The sequence below is a fragment of the Indicator indicator genome, chromosome 13 (genome assembly GCF_027791375.1).
Source record: "Indicator indicator isolate 239-I01 chromosome 13, UM_Iind_1.1, whole genome shotgun sequence".
Taxonomy (NCBI): domain Eukaryota; kingdom Metazoa; phylum Chordata; class Aves; order Piciformes; family Indicatoridae; genus Indicator; species Indicator indicator.
Genome location: NC_072022.1, coordinates 9,694,262 through 9,712,510, shown reverse-complemented (window position 1 = coordinate 9,712,510; position 18,249 = coordinate 9,694,262). Strand labels below are relative to the sequence as shown.

The window sequence follows — 18,249 nt, the reverse complement described above, 5'->3', positions numbered from 1 at the left end:
AAGATTATTTCTCTTTTCCAGAGTGTGAAACTCTTACAGGTTCATGGAATGTTAGGGGTTGGAAGGGACCTCTGGAGATCTTCCAGTCCAATACCCCTGTCAGAGCAGGACCATAGAATCCAGCACAGCTCACACAGGAACACATCCAGACAGGGCAGGAGGAGACTCCACAACCTCTCTGGGCAGCCTGTGCCGGGGCTCTGGGACCCTCCCACTGAAGAAGTTCCTCCTCATGCTGAGGTGGAACCTCCTGTGCTGCAGTTTCCATCCATTGCTCCTTGTCCTATCCCAGGGTGCAACTGAGCAGAGCCTGTCCCCTCCCTCTTGATTCACAGCCCTCAGATATTTGTAAACATTTATTAAATCCCCTCTTAGCCTTCTCCTCTCCACACTAACCAGCCCCAGGGCTGTCAGCCTCTCCTCCCCAGGCAGTGCTCCAATCCCTCCCTGATGAATCCAGCTTAATGGAACTTAATGGAACTGATTGGAAAGTCTATAAACCAGATAATTTGTTTTTTTTTTTTTTCTTCAGTTATCTACATATTTGAAGCTTTATCTGGAAAGCCACTGGGTGATGGCAAGCCCCTAACCCATAAGGTAAGCCAAAGGATGGAATGTCTCTTTTTTATGACACTTTGAGCTCAGGAATCAATTACATTGTTGCTCCATAATGGGTTTTATAACTCAGTAATGGTTTGCAGTCTCAATAGAGAGGAGTTTGACAGCTCTGGCTGTCTCTTATAAAATTATCAAAACCAGGTTCTTTATGCAGTGTTGATGTACAAAGGGGTATAGTCTAGGTTGCTCTCAAGGGTCAGGGCTGGGCTGGCCATCAGACCAGTGCCAGAGGCTCTCCAGGAAGCCCTCTGCCTTCCCTAAGGGAAGAGAAAGGGAAGAAGGGAGAGAGACTGAGGGGCTGGGAAAGAAACTAAGGCAGCTGGGATGGAAAGAAGAACAATGCCATGGGATAGAGACACAGAGACACAAAGCAACATGGAACCCAAGCCCTGAGGGCAAGGATGGCACCACTGGCACCACTGCTGCTGGGGGCAGGCACTGGGCAAGTCCCAGCCTGGGCTCAGCAGCAGATGGGAACCGGATTCAGGAGCTGGATTCTGGAGCTGGATTGAGGAAGACAGGGATGGGGCTGGAAGGCAGAAGGGACAGAGTCCTGCTGGGACAGCAGCCAGGGAAGAAGAGGCTTGAGCCTGGGGATCCCTCAGCTTGCTGCTGCAGATGGCCTCCATGGGCTGCAATCCCTTGGTGGGCACTTGAGGCTCAGCTGTGCTGTCTGCTCCTCCCCACAGCTGCCCCCTCTGCCTTCCTGCCCCCCAAGGTGGGGCAGAGCTGTGGCAGTGCCCTTGGTGTGCAGAGCAGCAAGTGTGAGGCAGAGGCTTTGTGCCCCCAGGCCTTGGCAGGACCTCTGCCCATCAGCTTCTGCCTGCTAGCAGCAGCCCCTGGCTGTGCCAAGCTGCCCTGAGCTTCAGCAAGAGCCTGAGTGAGCAGAGCCTGAGCTGGGCACTCACAGCCCCCAGCAGAATATGTGCTGGTGCAGCTCAGAGCAGGACAGTGCTAGTCAGTTACTGGTGTGTTTTGCCTGCATATGAGAGTTTGAAACTCCACTTAAATCATTTTGTTGTGCAGTAAAACTGATCAGCTTCTATTGATTAGTTATCAGTGCCAACCTCTTAGCACTGAAGAAAAGAACATCAGGGAAAGGTTGTCTCTCTTCAGTCTGAGCTTTGACTGATTTCATTGCAAAAATGGTTGCTTGATCTGCAGTTTACTTTTCTTCACCCTTCTGGTGCACAACAAAAGCAAAATGAGGCAGCTGCACCAGAAGGGTGAAGAAAAGTAAACTGCAGATCAAGCAACCATCACACTGCTTTGGAGGGAGGAATTAACAGACAGCTTTAAAGCAGCTTTTGCTTTGGGACTGCCACTGCACTGCTGTGGTTAACTCCTGAACTGCTAACTCATCTCTGTTGCCATTTCAGTTCACTCTGCATGAAATTCAATTTGTGGAATGCATCATTCAGCAGAGCAGACACACAAAGTGTCTTTACACTCCAGTTTTCAAGGGGTTTGTACCTTGCTTTTCAGGAAGCATTCATTTGGTTGAGCCTCACCTTTGCTGTGCTAGGAATCTCCCAAACCAAAAAGCAGATCTTGTCTTTTGGGTTTTTTTTTTACCTTTGCAGACAGAAATTGTGGAAATTGCTTTGGACCAGAGAGGGCTTACAAGTGAAAGAAAAATAGCTTTTATTGATAAGAACAGAGATCTTTACATCACTTCAGTGAAGAGGTTTGGAAAAGAGCAGAAGATTGTCAAAATAGGTAAGAAAAAAATAATTATAATAACATTTAAGTGGGTGCTGAGAAGCAGACTTTGTCACTTGGTCTCTTTGTACAAGAGACAACATTTTGCTTTTTAATTAGTAGTGAAACAGGCCTGGGGAAAAAAATAGAACCAATCCTGTGGATTTCAATAGATAGTGGAAAAAAACCACAAAACAATTTTAGTGCCTTTTTGTCTAGATTCTGATAACTTTTGTATCAGTTGCATGTTGTGTACTTTTAAGCACTTGTTATTGCATTCTGGAGCAAACAAAGAGGATATTGGAGAAGGATGAATTCTTCAATGCAGAATCTTTGCTACATGGTTTCTTGCTAGTGCAAGATCTTAAGCTCATCATGTTTTTAGTTAGAAATTTAAGTGCTGTAGGCAGACTCAGGATTCAGAAAGCAGGAAAGTGCACTCTGACCATTCTGTTCATTCTGATCTCCAGGCTCAAAACTAAGACCAAAAAAACACTCTTCTGAAAAGAACTTTCTTTCAGAAAGAATTTGACTGAAAGTTTTTAAGGTCATTGAATCCCAGCATGAAAGGGGCTTGGAAGGGACCTCTGGAGCTCACCCAGTCCAACCCCTGCTAAAGCAGGGCACCCACAGCAGCTTGCCCAGCAGCATAATGCCCAGGGGGGTTTGGAAGCTCTCCACACAAGGACACTCCACAACCTCTCTGGGCAGCCTGCTCCAGGCCTCCAGCACCCTCACACCAAATAAGTTTCTCCTTCTGCTCAGATGGAACCTCCTGGGTTCCCCTTTGTGCCCACTGCCCCTTGGCCTGTCCCTGGGCACCACTGAGCAGAGTCTGGCCCCAGCCTCTTGCCCCTCACAGCTCCTTTAGCTCTTGCTGAGCATTGCTCAGCTCCCCTCTGGGGCTGCTCTTCTGCAGGCTCTCAGCCCCAGGGCTCTCAGCCTTTGCTCCTCACAGAGCTGCTCCAGGCCCCTCAGCAGCTCTGCAGCCTCCCCTGGACTCTCTCCGGCAGGTTCTCTGTCTCTCTTGAACTGGGGAGGCCAGAACTGGCCCCAGTCCTCCAGCTGTGTCTTCACTAGAGGATGCTACCTTTCAAACCCTGGGGTTTAACCTTCTTCTTAACCTTCCTTCCTTCTAAAGGAACTGAGAATGTCTGATAATTACCCATTTCCTACAGTCAGAGAAGTGTACCTTGATCCTGAAGTTCCCTATGCAAATGTATGTTCTTCTCTCCATGTCAAGGTACAATGGTTCAATCTTTGGCCTGGAATGACACATCTAACATCCTTTGTGGCATTCAAGATGCTCATTTCACAGTCTGGTATTACCCCAACACAGTCTACGTGGATAAAGACCTTCTGCCAAAAACTCTGTATGAGAAAGATGGAAGGTAAATGGATCCAAATGCTATGATGAGGGATTTGAACTACTTTACTTCTTCCTGGAAGGATGATGTTGAGATGGGCACTTGAAGTAGAAGCCAACTTCTAAAGTTGGGCTTTGTTTTTCTTTATGTTACTCTTTCTTGATTGGGAAAGGAGGAGAATGGGTTGGGTTGGAATGGACCTTAAAAGATCATCTAGGAAAGAGAGGCTTATATTATATCAGAAAATTTGGCCTTGAAATAATGAGGTGCAGTTTAAAAATTAGAACAATATCTTGATGCAAAAAAAAAAGACCAAAAAAGAAGTTTTAATAATGAGTTTTGAAATATTGTCTTAGTTGTTTGTAAACAATCATAGGCTGGAACAGGGATTACCTTCATCTTCACCTTTTGGACATTAGGAAGAAGTTCTTTAGAGTGAGAGCAATAAAATACTGGAACAGGCTGCTCAGGCATGTGGTAGACACCCCCACAGGCTTCCTGTGGCCCTGGGCAGCCTGCTCTAGTTGGAGGTGTCCCTGCTGACTGCAGGGGGTTGGACAAGATGCCCTTTGAGGGTCCCTTCCAACCCAATGCAGTCTGTAAATCTATGACTATTTCCAGCTCAGTGTGTTTACTTCACACATTTAATTCCATTCCACACTTTGTAGCATGGAATTCTTCATAAATAATGCCCAAATTCATTATTGCATTCTAAGAGTTATGGGATCCCAAATATTTTATACTGAAAAATGTATTTGAACATAATACAGTCACAGATTGCATTAGGTTGGAAGGGACCCTCCAAAGTCATTTTGTGCACCCCCCCTGCAGGCAGCAGGGATACCTCCAACTAGAGCAGGCTGCACAGGGACACAGCAAGTCTGATCTGGAATGTCTGCAGGGATGGGGCTTCAACCACGTCTCTGGGCAGCCTGTTCCAGTGTCTCCCCACCCTCACTGTGCAGAACTTCTCCTGATGTCCAACCTAAATCTGCCTTGCTCCAGTTTCAAACCATTGTCCCTTGTCCTGTCCCCACTTGTCCTGCCCCTTCTGAACAGTCCCTCCCCAGCCTGCCTGGAGGTGCCCTTCAGATATTGCAATGCTGCTCTAAGGTCTCCCTGGAGCCTTCTCTTCTCCAGGCTGAACAGCCCCAACTCTCTCAGCCTGTCCTCAGAGCAGAGGTTCTCCAGCCCTCTGACGATCTTGGTGGCCCTCTCTGGACCCCCTCCATCAGGTCCATGTCTCTCCTTGTGTTGGTGGCTCCCGAGCTGGACGCAGTTTGCATTTATTTGCCTTCCAGGCAGTGAATGTGCATAACTATGATTTTATTTTTAGAGAACATTACCTGTTGGATGTAAGTGCTGAACAATGAGGTGCTTAGATCTTTATAGCCTCTGAAACCAACTCCAATCATGTTGCAACTCAAAGATGTGTTTATGTTCCTAATAGTCCTTTTTCACTCAGCAAGAAATGAAGATTAACTTTCTTTTCTCTCTCCCCCCGCAGTGAATTTAGCAAAAATCCCCAGATTGTGCATTTTGTAGGCAATCAAATCACAATTAGAAAAGCAGATGGTGCCCTTGTTCACCTCAATATTTCACCTTACCCTGCCATTCTCCACGACTATGTCTCTGGTTCCAAATGGGAAGATGCTGTCAGACTGTGTCGCTTCGTCAAGGTAACTGCTAAGGACTGGGAGCATTCAGACATCCTTGACCTCTAATGTTTCTCTTCTCAAGTATGTATGACTTTAGTAGTGATAGTTGCAAATCATTTGTTACATCTCCACAACATCCTCCTGCATTGTTGCTGATTATTTTGGGGCTGGTCATGAAAAAATTACACATTTTTTGTAACTACACTGAATTTCAGGATTTTTCAGGGTCATCCAGTTCCAACCCCCTGCCTGGGCAGGGAGACCTCCCACCAGCCCAGGTTGCTCAAGGCCTCATCCAACCTGGCCTTGAACACCTCCAGGGAGGAGACATCTACATCCTCCCTGGGCAACCTGTTCCAGTGTCTGCCCACCCTCACTGGCAAGAATTTTTTCCTAATCTCCAGTCTCAATCTCCCCTCTCCCAGCTTCAATCCATTACCCCTCATCCTGTCACTCCCAGCCCTTGTCCAAAGTCCCTCCCCAGATCTCCTGTAGCCCCTTCAGGTCCTGGAAGGCTGCTGGAAGGTCTCCCTGCAGCCTTCTCTTCTCCAGGCTGAACAGCCACAACTCTCTCAGCCTGTCCTCACAGGGAGGTTCTGCAGCCCTCTGCTCATCTTCATGACCTCCTCTGGACCCTCTCCAGCAGCTCCAGGTCCTTCTTGTGCTGGGAGCACCAGAGCTGGAGGCAGTGCTGCAGGTGGGGTCTGAGCAGAGCAGAGGGGCAGAATCCCCTCCCTGTGCTGCTCTCTCCCTGCTCTGGATGCAGCTCAGCACACAGCTGCCTGCTGGGCAGGACCATTGCTGGCTCCTGGGGAGTTTGTCACCAGCTGACACCCCCAAGGCCTTCTCCTCCAGACTGCTCTTCAGCCACTCCTCTCCCAGCCTGGCTTTGTGCTTGGGATTGCCCTGACCCAGCTGCAGGACCTTACCCTTGGCCTTGTTGAACTTCATGAGGTTGGCTTGGGCTGACCTCTGCAGCCTGTCCATGTCCCTCTGGGTGGATCCCTGCCCTCCATTGTGTCAACCACACCACACAGCTTGGTGTCATCTCAAAGTTGCTGAGGGTGCCTCCATCCCACTCTCCATATAGCTGACAGAGAAGTTCAACAGCACTGATCCCAGTACTTGTCACTGGTCTCCATTTGGCTATTGAGCTGTTGACCACAGCTCTGGTTATTTATATTCACACCAAAGCCCAGATGGATTCAACCTAGGTACTTCCAGCACTTAGGTATAAGCTTAATTTTTTAGGACTAGACCTTAATGTAACCAATTCAAAATGATTTGCATCTCCAATAGTGGTTAGATTTTTTTTTCATGTTTTATTTCACTTGATTTTGTTTTTTGTTTTTTTCCTTTGCTTTCATTTGTTTTGTATTTAGGCAACAGCAACAGATGAGGTGAGTCTGGTGGTCTTTAAAACAAACAAAAATCCTTCCCCAAACTGTGCTTCCTTTCCCCTGTTAACTCCTAGAAAAGAGTTTAGCACTTCCCTATCATGACCTTGGATGTGTCTTTCAAATACTTTTGGGTTTTCACTATTAAATCACTGCACACTCAGAGAACTTGGGCTGTCTGCTGCTTTGCAGTGTGTTAGTTATCCCCTTAACAGTAGGCTTCTGGCAGGGGGAACTGGGATTCTGGATGTCAATCCAATCTTTTGTTAACTTGAGTCATCTCCGTGCATCATCTCAAACCATCTGTACTGGGTGGTAATGTTCATGATATCATTTCTTTCTGAGTAATATGAAGGTATTCAAGGATTTTTTGGGGTCATTCATTTTCATTCTTAGGAGCAGAGTCACCCCAAATGACTTTAATTCTGCTTAAAAGGCAAAAGGTTTGACATTGTTGGTGGTTTGTTTTATGAAATGCTAATATGTTTGACATGGTTGTTCACTCTCCTTTTTTTGTATGAGCTCTTCCTCATCTCTCAACAAGCAGGGGAGGTTTGTCTCTCAACAAAAAACTGTAAAAGAATGTTTTCACCAGGAATTTTCACATCATCTGCTTTTAAGCATCCAGCTTTGGAAACTAAGTGATGAGGCCTTAAGCAACCTGGGCTAGTGGGAGGTGTCCCTGCCCATGGCAGGGGGTTGGAACTGGATGATCTTGAAGGTCCCTTCCAAACCAGACCATTCTATGAATCTATGAATCTCAGTCTTTGAAGACTTCTCCTCCACTGATCAAAAACCAAAATTTTGTGAAGACTTCTTTGCAGATTTCTCCACTGCTGGCAAACCAAAGCTTTTATCTAAACCAAACCAAGTTAGGTGATGTGAATATCCTTTCTTTTTCACCATTTGTGGTGCTTGGGTTGAGGGATGACCTGGAATCCCCTTACATCAGGGTAAACAGAGAGCCAGCACAGCAAGTCTTGCCTTGAGCATTTTATGTTTCATGACTGAAAAGGTTCTCAAGGACTGGCAAAGGCTGCCCAGGGAGGTGGTTGAATCCACATCCCTGGAGGTGTTCCAAAGACACAGAGAGGTGGTGCTGAGGGACATGGTTTAGCAGCAGCCTTGGTAGAGTTAGAGAATGGTTGGGCTGAGAATGAGGCTTTTTAGTCTGGAGAAGAGAAGACTGAGAGAAGATCTGATTAATGTCTACAAATATCTGAGTGCTGGGGGTCAGGAAGGAAGGGACAGGGACAGGCTCTGGTAACTTTAGCCCTGTGATAGGACAAGGGGCAATGGGTGGAAACTACAGCACAGGAGGTTCCACCTCAACATGAGGAAGAACTTCTTTACTGTCCTTCAGCCTTTCTTCATAGGAGAGCTGTTGCAGTCCTCTAATTATCTTGGTAGCCCTTTGCTGTACCCTCTCCAGCAAATCCCTTACACCAGGGCAGAGTAGAGGGGGGAGCTGGTCATAGGCTCACAGGATGTTAGGGGTTGGAAGGGACCTCTGGAGATCTTCAAGTCCAACCCCCCTGGCCAGAGCAGGACCAGAGAATCCAGCACAGCTCACACAGGCACACATCCAGGCAGGGCTGGAAAGTCTCTAGAGGACACTCCACAACCCCTTTGGGCAGCCTGCTCCAGTGCTCTGGGACCCTCCCAGTGAAGAAGTTCCTCCTCATGTTGAGGTGGAACCTCCTGTGCTGCAGTTTCCATCCATTGCTCCTTGTCCTTGGTCATGAAGTGATGCCTTGGCAAGAGTTCATCACTGGCTGAGATGCTGAGAATGAGTGACTCCTGCCCTCAGCTGATCCCATCAGCATCTTTGTAAGGGGCTCTGAGAAATAATCAATTAGTGACTTTCTACTAAGAGACCTTGAGCACAGTGCCACGAGCGGCACACTGAGAAGCACGGTGGTGGTCTCCATTATTTTCAGGGCCTGTGTGCTTCCTTTGAGCAGTCATTTTTAGCCTGGTGGTAAAGAGCTGAAGTTTCAGGAGCTGCATTTGGTTTCAATTGCAGGATCAAACTCTGTGGGCGTGCTTGGCTGCTATGGCAGTTGCCAACAAAGAGATGGCTACAGCAGAGATCGCCTATGCAGCCATTGGGGAGGTAAGGAAATGCTGTCACTGCCCAGCAAGTCCTTGCAGTCCTCGTTTCATTGATTGGTTCCCCCTTAATTAAAGTGTTTTATGTCTCATTAACAGATCGACAAAGTTCGGTACATCAAATTCATCAAAGATCTTCCATCCAAAGAGTCCAGGATGGCTCACACACTGCTCTTCAGTGGAAACACCCAGGAAGCTGAAACCCTCCTTCTTCAAGCTGGCCTCATTTACCAAGCTATTCAAGTCAACATTGACCTCTACAACTGGGATAGGTAGCATTCCTGCCAACACACCATGGGCCCATACAATGGCTTGGGTTGGAAGGGAGACCTCAAAGACATAATTCCAACCCCCCTGCCATGGGCAGGGAGACCTCCCACCAGCCCAGGTTGCTCAAGGCCTCACCCAACCTGGCCTTGAACACCTCCAGGGAGGGGGCATCCACAGCCTTGCTGGGCGACCTGTTGCATGTTTATAAAGTCTTAATAGGGTAACCTCTAAGTTATTTAGTTGAGTTCATGCATTCATAGATTGATAGAATGGTTTGAGTTGGATAGGACCTTAAACATCATCTAGTTCCAATCCCCTTGCCATGGGCAGGGACACCACTTGGTTTGTCAGAGAGGCTGAGATGACTAAATTCCTATCTGTCATTGCCCAAAGATGAAGTAAATCACAGCCTAGAGCCAACATGGAACCCAAGCCCTGAGGGCAAGGATGGCACCACTGGCACCACTGCTGCTGGGGGCAGGCACTGGGCAAGTCCCAGCCTGGGCTCAGCAGCAGATGGGAACCGGATTCAGGAGCTGGATTCTGGAGCTGGATTGAGGAAGAGAGGGATGGAGCTGGAAGGCAGAAGGGACAGAGTCCTGCTGGGACAGCAGCCAGGGAAGAAGAGTCTTGAGCCTGGGGATCCCTCAGCTTGCTGCTGCAGATGGCCTCCATGGGCTGCAATCCCTTGGTGGGCACTTGAGGCTCAGCTGTGCTGTCTGGAGGAGGCCAGAAAGATGCTCCAAGGGCTGGAGCAGCTCTGCTGTGAGGCCAGGCTGAGGGACCTGGGGGTGTTCAGCTTGGAGAAGAGAAAGCTCCAGGGGGACCTTAGAGCTGCCTGCCAGGACCTGAAGGGATCACAGAATCAATAAGGTTGGGAAAGACCTCAAGGATCATCAAGTCCAACCTGTCACCCAAGACCTCATGAGTACTAAACCATGGCACCAAGTGCCACATCCAATCCCCTCTTGAACATCTCCAGGGATGGTGACTCCACCACCTCCCTGGGCAGCACATTCCAAGGGCTAACAACTCTCTCTGTGAAGAACTTTCTCCTCACCTCCAGCCTAAACCTTCCCTGGTGCAGCTTGAGACTGTGTCCTCTTGTTCTGGTGCTGCTTGCCTGGGAGGAGAGCCCAACCCCCACCTGGCTACAACCTCCCTTCAGGTAGTTGTAGACAGCAATGAGGTCACCCCTGAGCCTCCTCCAGGCTAAACACCCCCAGCTCCCTCAGCCTCTCCTTGTAGGGCCCCTGCAGGAAGGCTGCAGAGGGACTTTTGCTGAGGGGGTCTAGAGACAGGCTAAGGGGCAATGGTTTGAAGCTGAGGCAGTGCAGGGGTAGAGTGGAGCTGAGGAAGAAGTTGTTGAGCAGGAGGGTGGTGAGACTCTGGCACAGGCTGCCCAGGGAGGCTGTGGCTGCCTCCTTGCTGGGGGTGCTGAAGGCCAGGCTGGATGAGACCTTGAGCAGCTGAGTCTGGCTGAGAGGTGTCCCTGGGCATGGTGGGGAGGGTGGAGCAGATGAGCTCTGAGCTCCCTTCCAACCTAAGCCATGCTGTGAATAACCAGAGGAGTAACATTTTATTTCCTGCCATATTGAGAAGATAGAAATACCCTGTGATGAAAGTCCAAAACATGCTTGGAAGCATTTTTAAATAACATTCTGCTTTTTCACCCACAGCAAAGTCCTTGGTGATACCTCAAACTATGGGTGACCCTCAAAAGAATTAAAGCTGTTTTGAAATGTCTTGTTGCTAAAAATAGACACGTGGCAATTCAGGCTCCCAGCACTGTGTAGGTGGATGAAATAGGAATTAGGCCTGAGAAAACAAAGGAGGAATTTCTCCTTTTAAACAAACCCCCATGTTTTCTAACAGAAGCTTTCAGGCTATTTAGTAGTCATTTCCCAATTACATTTGTATCAGAGTGGGCAAAAAGTTGGCTTGCCCCCACAAATCTGTGGAGGGTTTGTTATGTTGCCTCATATGTCAGCTAAAACCAGTGTCTGTCAAATAGGAGTGTTCATAGAATCACAGAAGGGTTTGGGTTGGAAGGGACCTTCAGGATCATCCAGTTCCAACCCCCTGCCATGGGCAGGGACACCTCCCACCAGCCCAGCTTGCTCAAGGCCTCATCCAGCCTGGCTTTGAACACCTCCAGGGAGTGGACATCCACAACCTCCCTGGGCAACCTGTTCCAGTGTCTCCCCACCCTCACTGTCAAGAATTTCTTCCCAATCTCCAGTCTCAATCTCCCCTCTTCCAGCTGAGAGCCGTTGTCCTTCCTGCTGTCACTACAAGCCCTTGTGACAAGTCCCTCCCCAGCTTTCTTGTAGCTCTCTTGTGCCATGAGAAGAAAACAGAAGAGAAAGAAAACTTAGGAGAAGAGAATAGATGGGGGAGTAATCAGTTATAAAATCCACAGGCTAAACTTTCCCACCTAGAAAATATTCATAAATGCTGTGCATCACACACCATGACTATTTAAAGTGTTTCATCTGCCACATAATAATATAAATAATTATATAAATGGTTATTCTGCCACTTTACTCAGGTGAGACATCACCTGGAGTGTTGTGTCCAGCTCTAGAGCCCTCAGCATAGAAAGAACATGGATTTGATGGAGATGGTCCAGAGGAGGCTACAAAAATGATCAGGGGGTCAGAGAACTTCTGCTAAGGGACCTGGGGCTGTTCATCTTGGAGAAGAAAAGGCTTTAGGGAGACCTAATAGCAGCCTGCCAGGACCTGAAGGGGGCTACAAGAAGGATGGAGAGAGACTGTGTGCAAAGGCCTGCAGGGACAGGACCAGGGACAATGGCTTCAGACTAGAGCAGAGCAGATTGAGATTGGATGTGAGGAACAAGTTCTTTGCCATGAGGCTGGTGGAACACTGGAACAGGTTGCCCAGGGAGGTGGTTGAGGTCCCATCCCTGGAGATATTGAAGGTGAGGCTGGAGAGGGCTGTGGGCAACCTGATCCAGTTGGGGATGTCCCTGCTGAGTGCAGGGAGGTTGGACTGGATGAGCTTTGGAGGTCCCTTCCAACCCAAACCTTTCTATGACTCTGACACTCTCCAAAAGTGATTTCTTACTTTAACAAAGTTATTAAAAGTTCTTTTTGCCCCTTGATCCTGAGAGTGCCAAACCATTCTCTTGAATTGCCCTGCAATAAGCAGTCTCCTCTTGTCAAACTCCAGCCATGTGATGAGGCTGTCAGTGGCTGGGTGTTTTTCAGAGCACACACCATCAAGGAGACGGTCTCCTCTGCTGGCTACTTTAACCTCCTGTGAGCGATACTGCTTGGCACCATTGGGCAGGGATCTCTGCCTGCAGCCCAGAAGCTCTTCAGCATCTCATGTTGCAAAGCCATGGTGACTGAAGCTGTGCCAGAGCATTTGCAGAGCCTGACAAGCCCTTTTCTGTTGTGTTGCAGGGCTCTAGACCTAGCAGTAAAGCACAGGACACATGTTGACACAGTGCTGGCTCATCGACAGAAGTACCTACGGGACTTTGGGAAAACAGAAACCAACAAAAGGTTTTTGCAGTATGCAGAAGGTGTAAGTACTCCTCACAGGTATTCCTACAGCTTTAGGTCAGCTTCATCTGTGTGGCCAGCTTGGGAGGGAAAGGGAAAATTCATTCATAGAAAGGTTTGGGCTGGAAGGGACCTTCAAGACCATCCAGTTCCATCCCCCTGCCATGGGCAGGGACACCTCCCACCAGCCCAGCTTGCTCAAGGCCTCATCCAGCCTGGCCTTGAACACCTCCTGGGAGGAGGCATCTACAACCTCCCTGGGCAACCTGTTCCAGTGTCTCCCCACCCGCACTGGAAAGAATTTCTTCCTCATCTCCAGCCTAAATCTGCCCTCCTCCAACTCTTAACTTTTTTGTTTCAAATGTGGGCACAAATCTGAGTGCAAACTGCTGGCTTGAAGTGTGGCTCCTTGGCTAGTGGTAGTTGTGGCTGTGGTTTAGCTGAAGGCACAGATTGGGAATGTACTCAATAACAACTGGTAAGGATTAGAGACATGAAAGCAGAGTGATATTTTGTTAACAGGGAGTAGGATTGAATGTGTACCTCTTAAATCATAGAATGGTAGGGGCTGGGAGGAACCTCTGGAGAAAATGCCTTCAGCATTTTGTGGATGAACAAACAAGAACAAACTTAGAATCACAGAACTGTCAGGGTTGGAAGGGACCTCAAGGCTCATCCAGTTCCAACCCTCCTGCCATGGGCAGGGACACCTCACACTACAGCAGGTTGCTCACAGCCACATCCAGCCTGGCTTCAAAAACCTCCAGGCATGAGGCTTCCACCACCTCCCTGGGCAACCTGTGCCAGTCTCTTACCACCCTCATGGGGAAGAATTTCTTCTTAACATCCAATCTGAATCTCCCCACTTCTAGTTTTGCTCCCCCTATAGAGGTTGGTCACCTACAAACCATTCTGCCAAATGTGATAAAGAGTTAACACACAATTGCCTCAAACCTCTGGAAACCCTCTCCAGCAGCAGCAGGTCAATTCAATCCAGCAGCCTTTCACAGATCTTCAAGAGCCTCATCTGATGGCTCAGGAAATATATCTGAGCAGTTAGCTCAGATGCTTTAATTGGACAGTGCTCATTACACTTTCAACAGAGCTCAGTTTGTAGCCATTCATTAGCTTTTAGCACTTCTAAGGATGTTTCATTTTCTCAAGAAGAATAAAAATCTGCTCAATAGCCAGCCTCTCCATGAGCCAGCAGATCCCCAGCCCTCTTCTCATGCAGCAGTGTGGGCTGCTGTGCTGCAAGTGTGTCTTCTACACACTTCAGAACCATTACTGAGCAAAAATCATCTTAATCCCCTCGTGCTTCTGAAGGAGGCTCCTTAGATAGTGCTGTCATGTCTTTAAGTCATCAAAAAAGCTGCAGTTTCTGGAGGGATTCCTAAGCAATAGCAGCTTGTCAGTGCCAAGGTGTGAGCAGAGCCTATTTCATCCTACACTCAGCCTTCAAACTTGGTTTTCAGACTGCAGAAGTTCTGTGGAGTGAAAAAGTCCTTTTCCACATCCAGCTTCATAGATTGGGTTGGAAGGGACCTTCAAGATCATCCAGTTCCACCCTCCTTCCCACAGGCAGGGACACCTCCCACCAGCCCAGGTTGCTGAAGGCCTCATCCAGCCTGGCCTTGAATACCTCCAAGGAGGGGGCTTCTACAACCTCCCTGGGCAACCTGTTCCAGTGCCTCCCCACCCTCACTGTCAAGAATTCCTTCTAATCTCCAGCCTACATCAGCCTTCCTCAAGGTTCTGGAGGTCTTACGAGCTGGACATGAACCTAAGGGGAAACCTACTTAATGAAGTGGATTTTAAGGTAAAGTTTAAGATTAAAGAAACTCTGCACAGTGAGGGTGGTGAAATACTGGAACAGGTTGCCCAGGGATAGAGACCTTCAAGATCAGACTTGCTGTGGCCCTGGGCAGCCTGATTTAGTTGGAGGTGTCCCTGCTGACTGCAAGGGGGTTGGACAAGATGACCTTTGAGGGTCCCTTCCAACCCAGTGCAATCTGTGACTCTGTACTGGCTACAGTGGCAGATAAATTCTCAATGCAGTCAGACAAATTTAGAAAGAAATACTAAGGGCATGGAAGAGAAGATGCAAGATTTTGTGGTGGTGTGCCTCCTTGGGCAAGAAAAAGGGCCTCAGTTTCCCTCTAACTGCCTAAAGCTCAGGAGTTTTCCCCTCTCCTCTCTGCTGCAGCTGTGATCTGCAGTCAGACACAATCTAAACACAACCTGCTTAGCTGTTACAACTCACATCTGATGTCTCATCTGTACACTGAGGATCCCTGCCTTGGCACTTGCCAGGTGTCCCTGGCAGGGCTTGTTGGCCTTGCTGGCAAGTGGCTCTCTGGGCTTAGGTGGCAAAATCAGCCTCAGCTATACATGGTCAGCCCATGGCTTGGACAGGAGCACTCTGCACTGGGTTAGGAACTGGCTGGAGGGCTGAGCCCAGGCAGTGGTGGTGAATGGTGCCACTGGCAGCCTGTCACTAGTGGTGTCCCCCAGGGATCAGTGCTGGGCCCCATCCTGTTCAATATCTTTATTGATGATCTGGATGAGGGGATTGAGTCCATCATCAGGAATTTTGCAAATGACACCAAGTTGGGAGCAGGAGTTGATCTGTTGGAGGATAGGAGGCTCTGCAGAGGGACCTGGACAGGCTGGACAGATGGGCAGAGTCCAACAGGATGGCATTCAACAAATCCAAGTGCCAGGTGCTGCACTTTGGCCACAACAACCCCAAGCAGCACTACAGGCTGGGGTCAGAGTGGCTGGAGAGCAGCCAGGCAGAGAGGGACCTGGGGGTGCTGGGTGACAGCAGCTGAACAGGAGCCAGCAGTGTGCCCAGGTGGCCAAGAAGGCCAATGGCATCCTGGCCTGCATCAGGAGTAGTGTGGCCAGCAGGAGCAGGGAAGTCATCCTGCCCTGTGCTCAGCTCTGGTCAGACCAGACCTTGAGTGCTGTGTCCAGTTCTGGGCTCCTCAGTTCAAGAGAGATGTTGAGATGCTGGAATGTGTCCAGAGAAGGGCAGCAAGGCTGGGGAGGGGTCTGGAGCACAGCCCTGTGAGGAGAGGCTGAGGGAGCTGGGGGTGTTTAGCCTGGAGAAGAGGAGGCTCAGGGCAGACCTCATTGCTCTCTACAACTACCTGAAGGGAGGTTGTAGCCAGGTGGGGGTTGGGCTCTTCTCTTGCCTGGTCCCTGCTGGGCAAGCAATGGCAGAACAAGAGGACACAGTCTCAAGCTGTGCAGGGGAAATTTAGGCTTGAGGTGAGGAGAATTGGATGGTTCCAGCCATGGGGCATCTCCTACCTCTCTGGGCAACGTCAGACAGGGTCTCACCACTTTCAGTGTAAAAAGTTTTTTCCTTCCCTCCAGCCTGAACCTTCCTCTTTCGGTTCAAACCCTCCCCGCCTTGTCCTGTCCCAACAGGCCCTGCTCAGAAGTCTGTCCCCAGCTTTCTGCTCAGCTCCTTTCAGCACTGCAAGGCCACCTGAAGATCTCCCTGGAGGCTTCTCCTCTCCAGGCTGCACAACCTCAACTCTCTCAGCCTGGCCTCCCAGCATTGCTGTGGCCTCTGGCCCTGCTCCACTTACTGCGATGCAGCCTGGGACAGGGTTGTCTCTGGGCTGGCAGTGCTCAGTGCTGGCTCATGTCCAGCTTTGCACCCCCAGCACCCCCAAGTCCTTCTCTACAGTGCTGCTCTCCAGCCCTTTACCCCCAGCCTGTGTTGATACCAGGGATGTAGTCCCTACTCTAAACACTTTGAATGCTTCATTTGCTGTGAGGTAAAACCTTCCAGAAACAAATCCAAACCCCCTCCATGTTGTCTGAAATGTCACCCAAATAAAATAGAGCCAGAAGCTGATGATTCCCTGCAGTTGGAGAAATGCCAGGGTCAAGCTCAAACATTTATTGATGGAGAAGACAAATTTCAAGCAGAAATCTGGTTTATGTCACAGCAGGTAACTGATGTAATATACTATCAGGTTACTTGGGGGACTTCAGATGCAGACAGAAGACATCACTGCATGTATTACTGATAAAGAGCTACATTCTCAGTGACCAGGTGTCCTTACATTTAAATCAAATGCAACTTACAGAATCATAGAGTGGTGGGGTTTGAAAGGACCTCTGGCACCCACAGCAGCTTGCCCAGCAGCACAATGCCCAGGGGGGGTTGGAAGCTCTCCACACAAGGAGACTCCACAACCTCTCTGGGCAGCCTGCTCCAGGCCTCCAGCACCCTCACAACAAACAACTTTCTCCTCCTCTTCAGGTGGAACCTCCTGGGTTCCACTTTGTGTCCACTGCCCCTTGTTCTGTCCCTGGGCACCACTGACAAGAGTCTGGCCCCAGCCTCTTGTCCCCCACAGCTCCTTTAGCTCTTGCTGAGCATTGCTCAGATGCCCTCTGGGGCTGCTCTTCTCCAGGGCTCTCAGCCTTTGCTCCTCACAGAGCTGCTCCAGGCCCCTCAGCAGCTTTGTAGCCTCTGCTGGACTCTCTCCAGCAGCTCCCTGTCCCTCTTGAACTGTAGAGCCCAGACCTGCACCCAGTACTGCAGATGTGACCTCATTAGGGCAGAGAAGAGTGGGAAAAGAACCTCACTCGTGACCTGCTGGCCACACTCTTCTTAATAAAGCTGTGAAGATGAGGGACAGTCTTTGTCCTGGCCAAGAGGCACAATGAGATGGATCCATGTTCAGACATCCCAATCTGGTTGTGTTTCAAAGGTGGGAAGCTGAGCCTGGCAGACCTCAGCTGACCCTTTCTGCATTCCATCAGTGCAAAGTGTCACCCACACAGGAGGAAGAGAATGGTTGCTGTGGCCACTTTGCATCTTCAAGTTATCCTCTGACCTCTCTGCACTCACTTTTCTCTCATTGCAGCTGGAAGTGGACTGGACTAAAATCCAAGCCAAGATACAGATGGAAATTGCTAAGGAGAGAGAAGCAGCAGCAGCAGCTGAGGCCGGGGGGAGAGCCAGCGTCACCGTCCAGCAGTGACTGTCCCCTTGGGCACCACCTCCAGCACTGCCTCTGCCCTGTTCTGTGCTCACCTCTTTTGACAGGTGTCAATAAAACCCCCTCAGCAAGCAGTCTGTGTGCAGCAGGAGAGAACTGCTGTAGTTGAGGCAGAGTGATTTGCTGACTAGTCTCATTCTGAGCTCTGCTTATCTTCTGATGCCCTTCTCCAGTTAGTAGCTGCCTTGTAGTCCACAAAACAAGGATGGTAAAAAAAAATAAAAAGGAATTTCACTTTTCTCTTCCCATTAGTGGCTTTTAAATGTTCATTGCCATTATAATGATTTAACCTTGGTTGCCTCTAAGTACCAATTTTCCCCATTTAAGCACCTGGTTAAGTAGTTTGGCTTTTTCTGCAACCTCAAAGACCTCAGCAGAGCTTTGTTTTAATTGCCCTAGGACACATTCAGCTGAAGGTTTCAAAAGGGGCTTACACCTGGAGTCTTTCACTCCCAGTTACAGTAATCCACATTTCTCCTGCTACTTACATCCTAGCAAATTCCTCACTAGATTATTTCAGATTACTTCAGCAGCTTGGGGTTTCGTCATAGAATCATCATAGA

The 18,249-nt window shown here is 49.1% G+C and overlaps 1 protein-coding gene across 1 annotated transcript in view; it reads left to right on the top strand.

The window, feature by feature from the left end:
• The window catches only part of IFT80 (intraflagellar transport 80), a 68,629-nt gene extending 50,957 nt beyond the window's left edge, over positions 1-17,672 (top strand). Inside the window, exons 12-19 of the mRNA XM_054385968.1 lie at positions 533-597; positions 2,202-2,337; positions 3,563-3,710; positions 5,194-5,365; positions 8,768-8,857; positions 8,953-9,125; positions 12,555-12,678; positions 17,552-17,672. Of these exons, the coding sequence (XP_054241943.1) occupies positions 533-597; positions 2,202-2,337; positions 3,563-3,710; positions 5,194-5,365; positions 8,768-8,857; positions 8,953-9,125; positions 12,555-12,678; positions 17,552-17,668 (1,025 nt within the window). The 3' untranslated portion in view covers positions 17,669-17,672. The remainder of the gene's footprint in view (positions 1-532; positions 598-2,201; positions 2,338-3,562; positions 3,711-5,193; positions 5,366-8,767; positions 8,858-8,952; positions 9,126-12,554; positions 12,679-17,551) is intronic.
• The last annotated feature ends 577 nt before the right edge of the window (positions 17,673-18,249 follow it).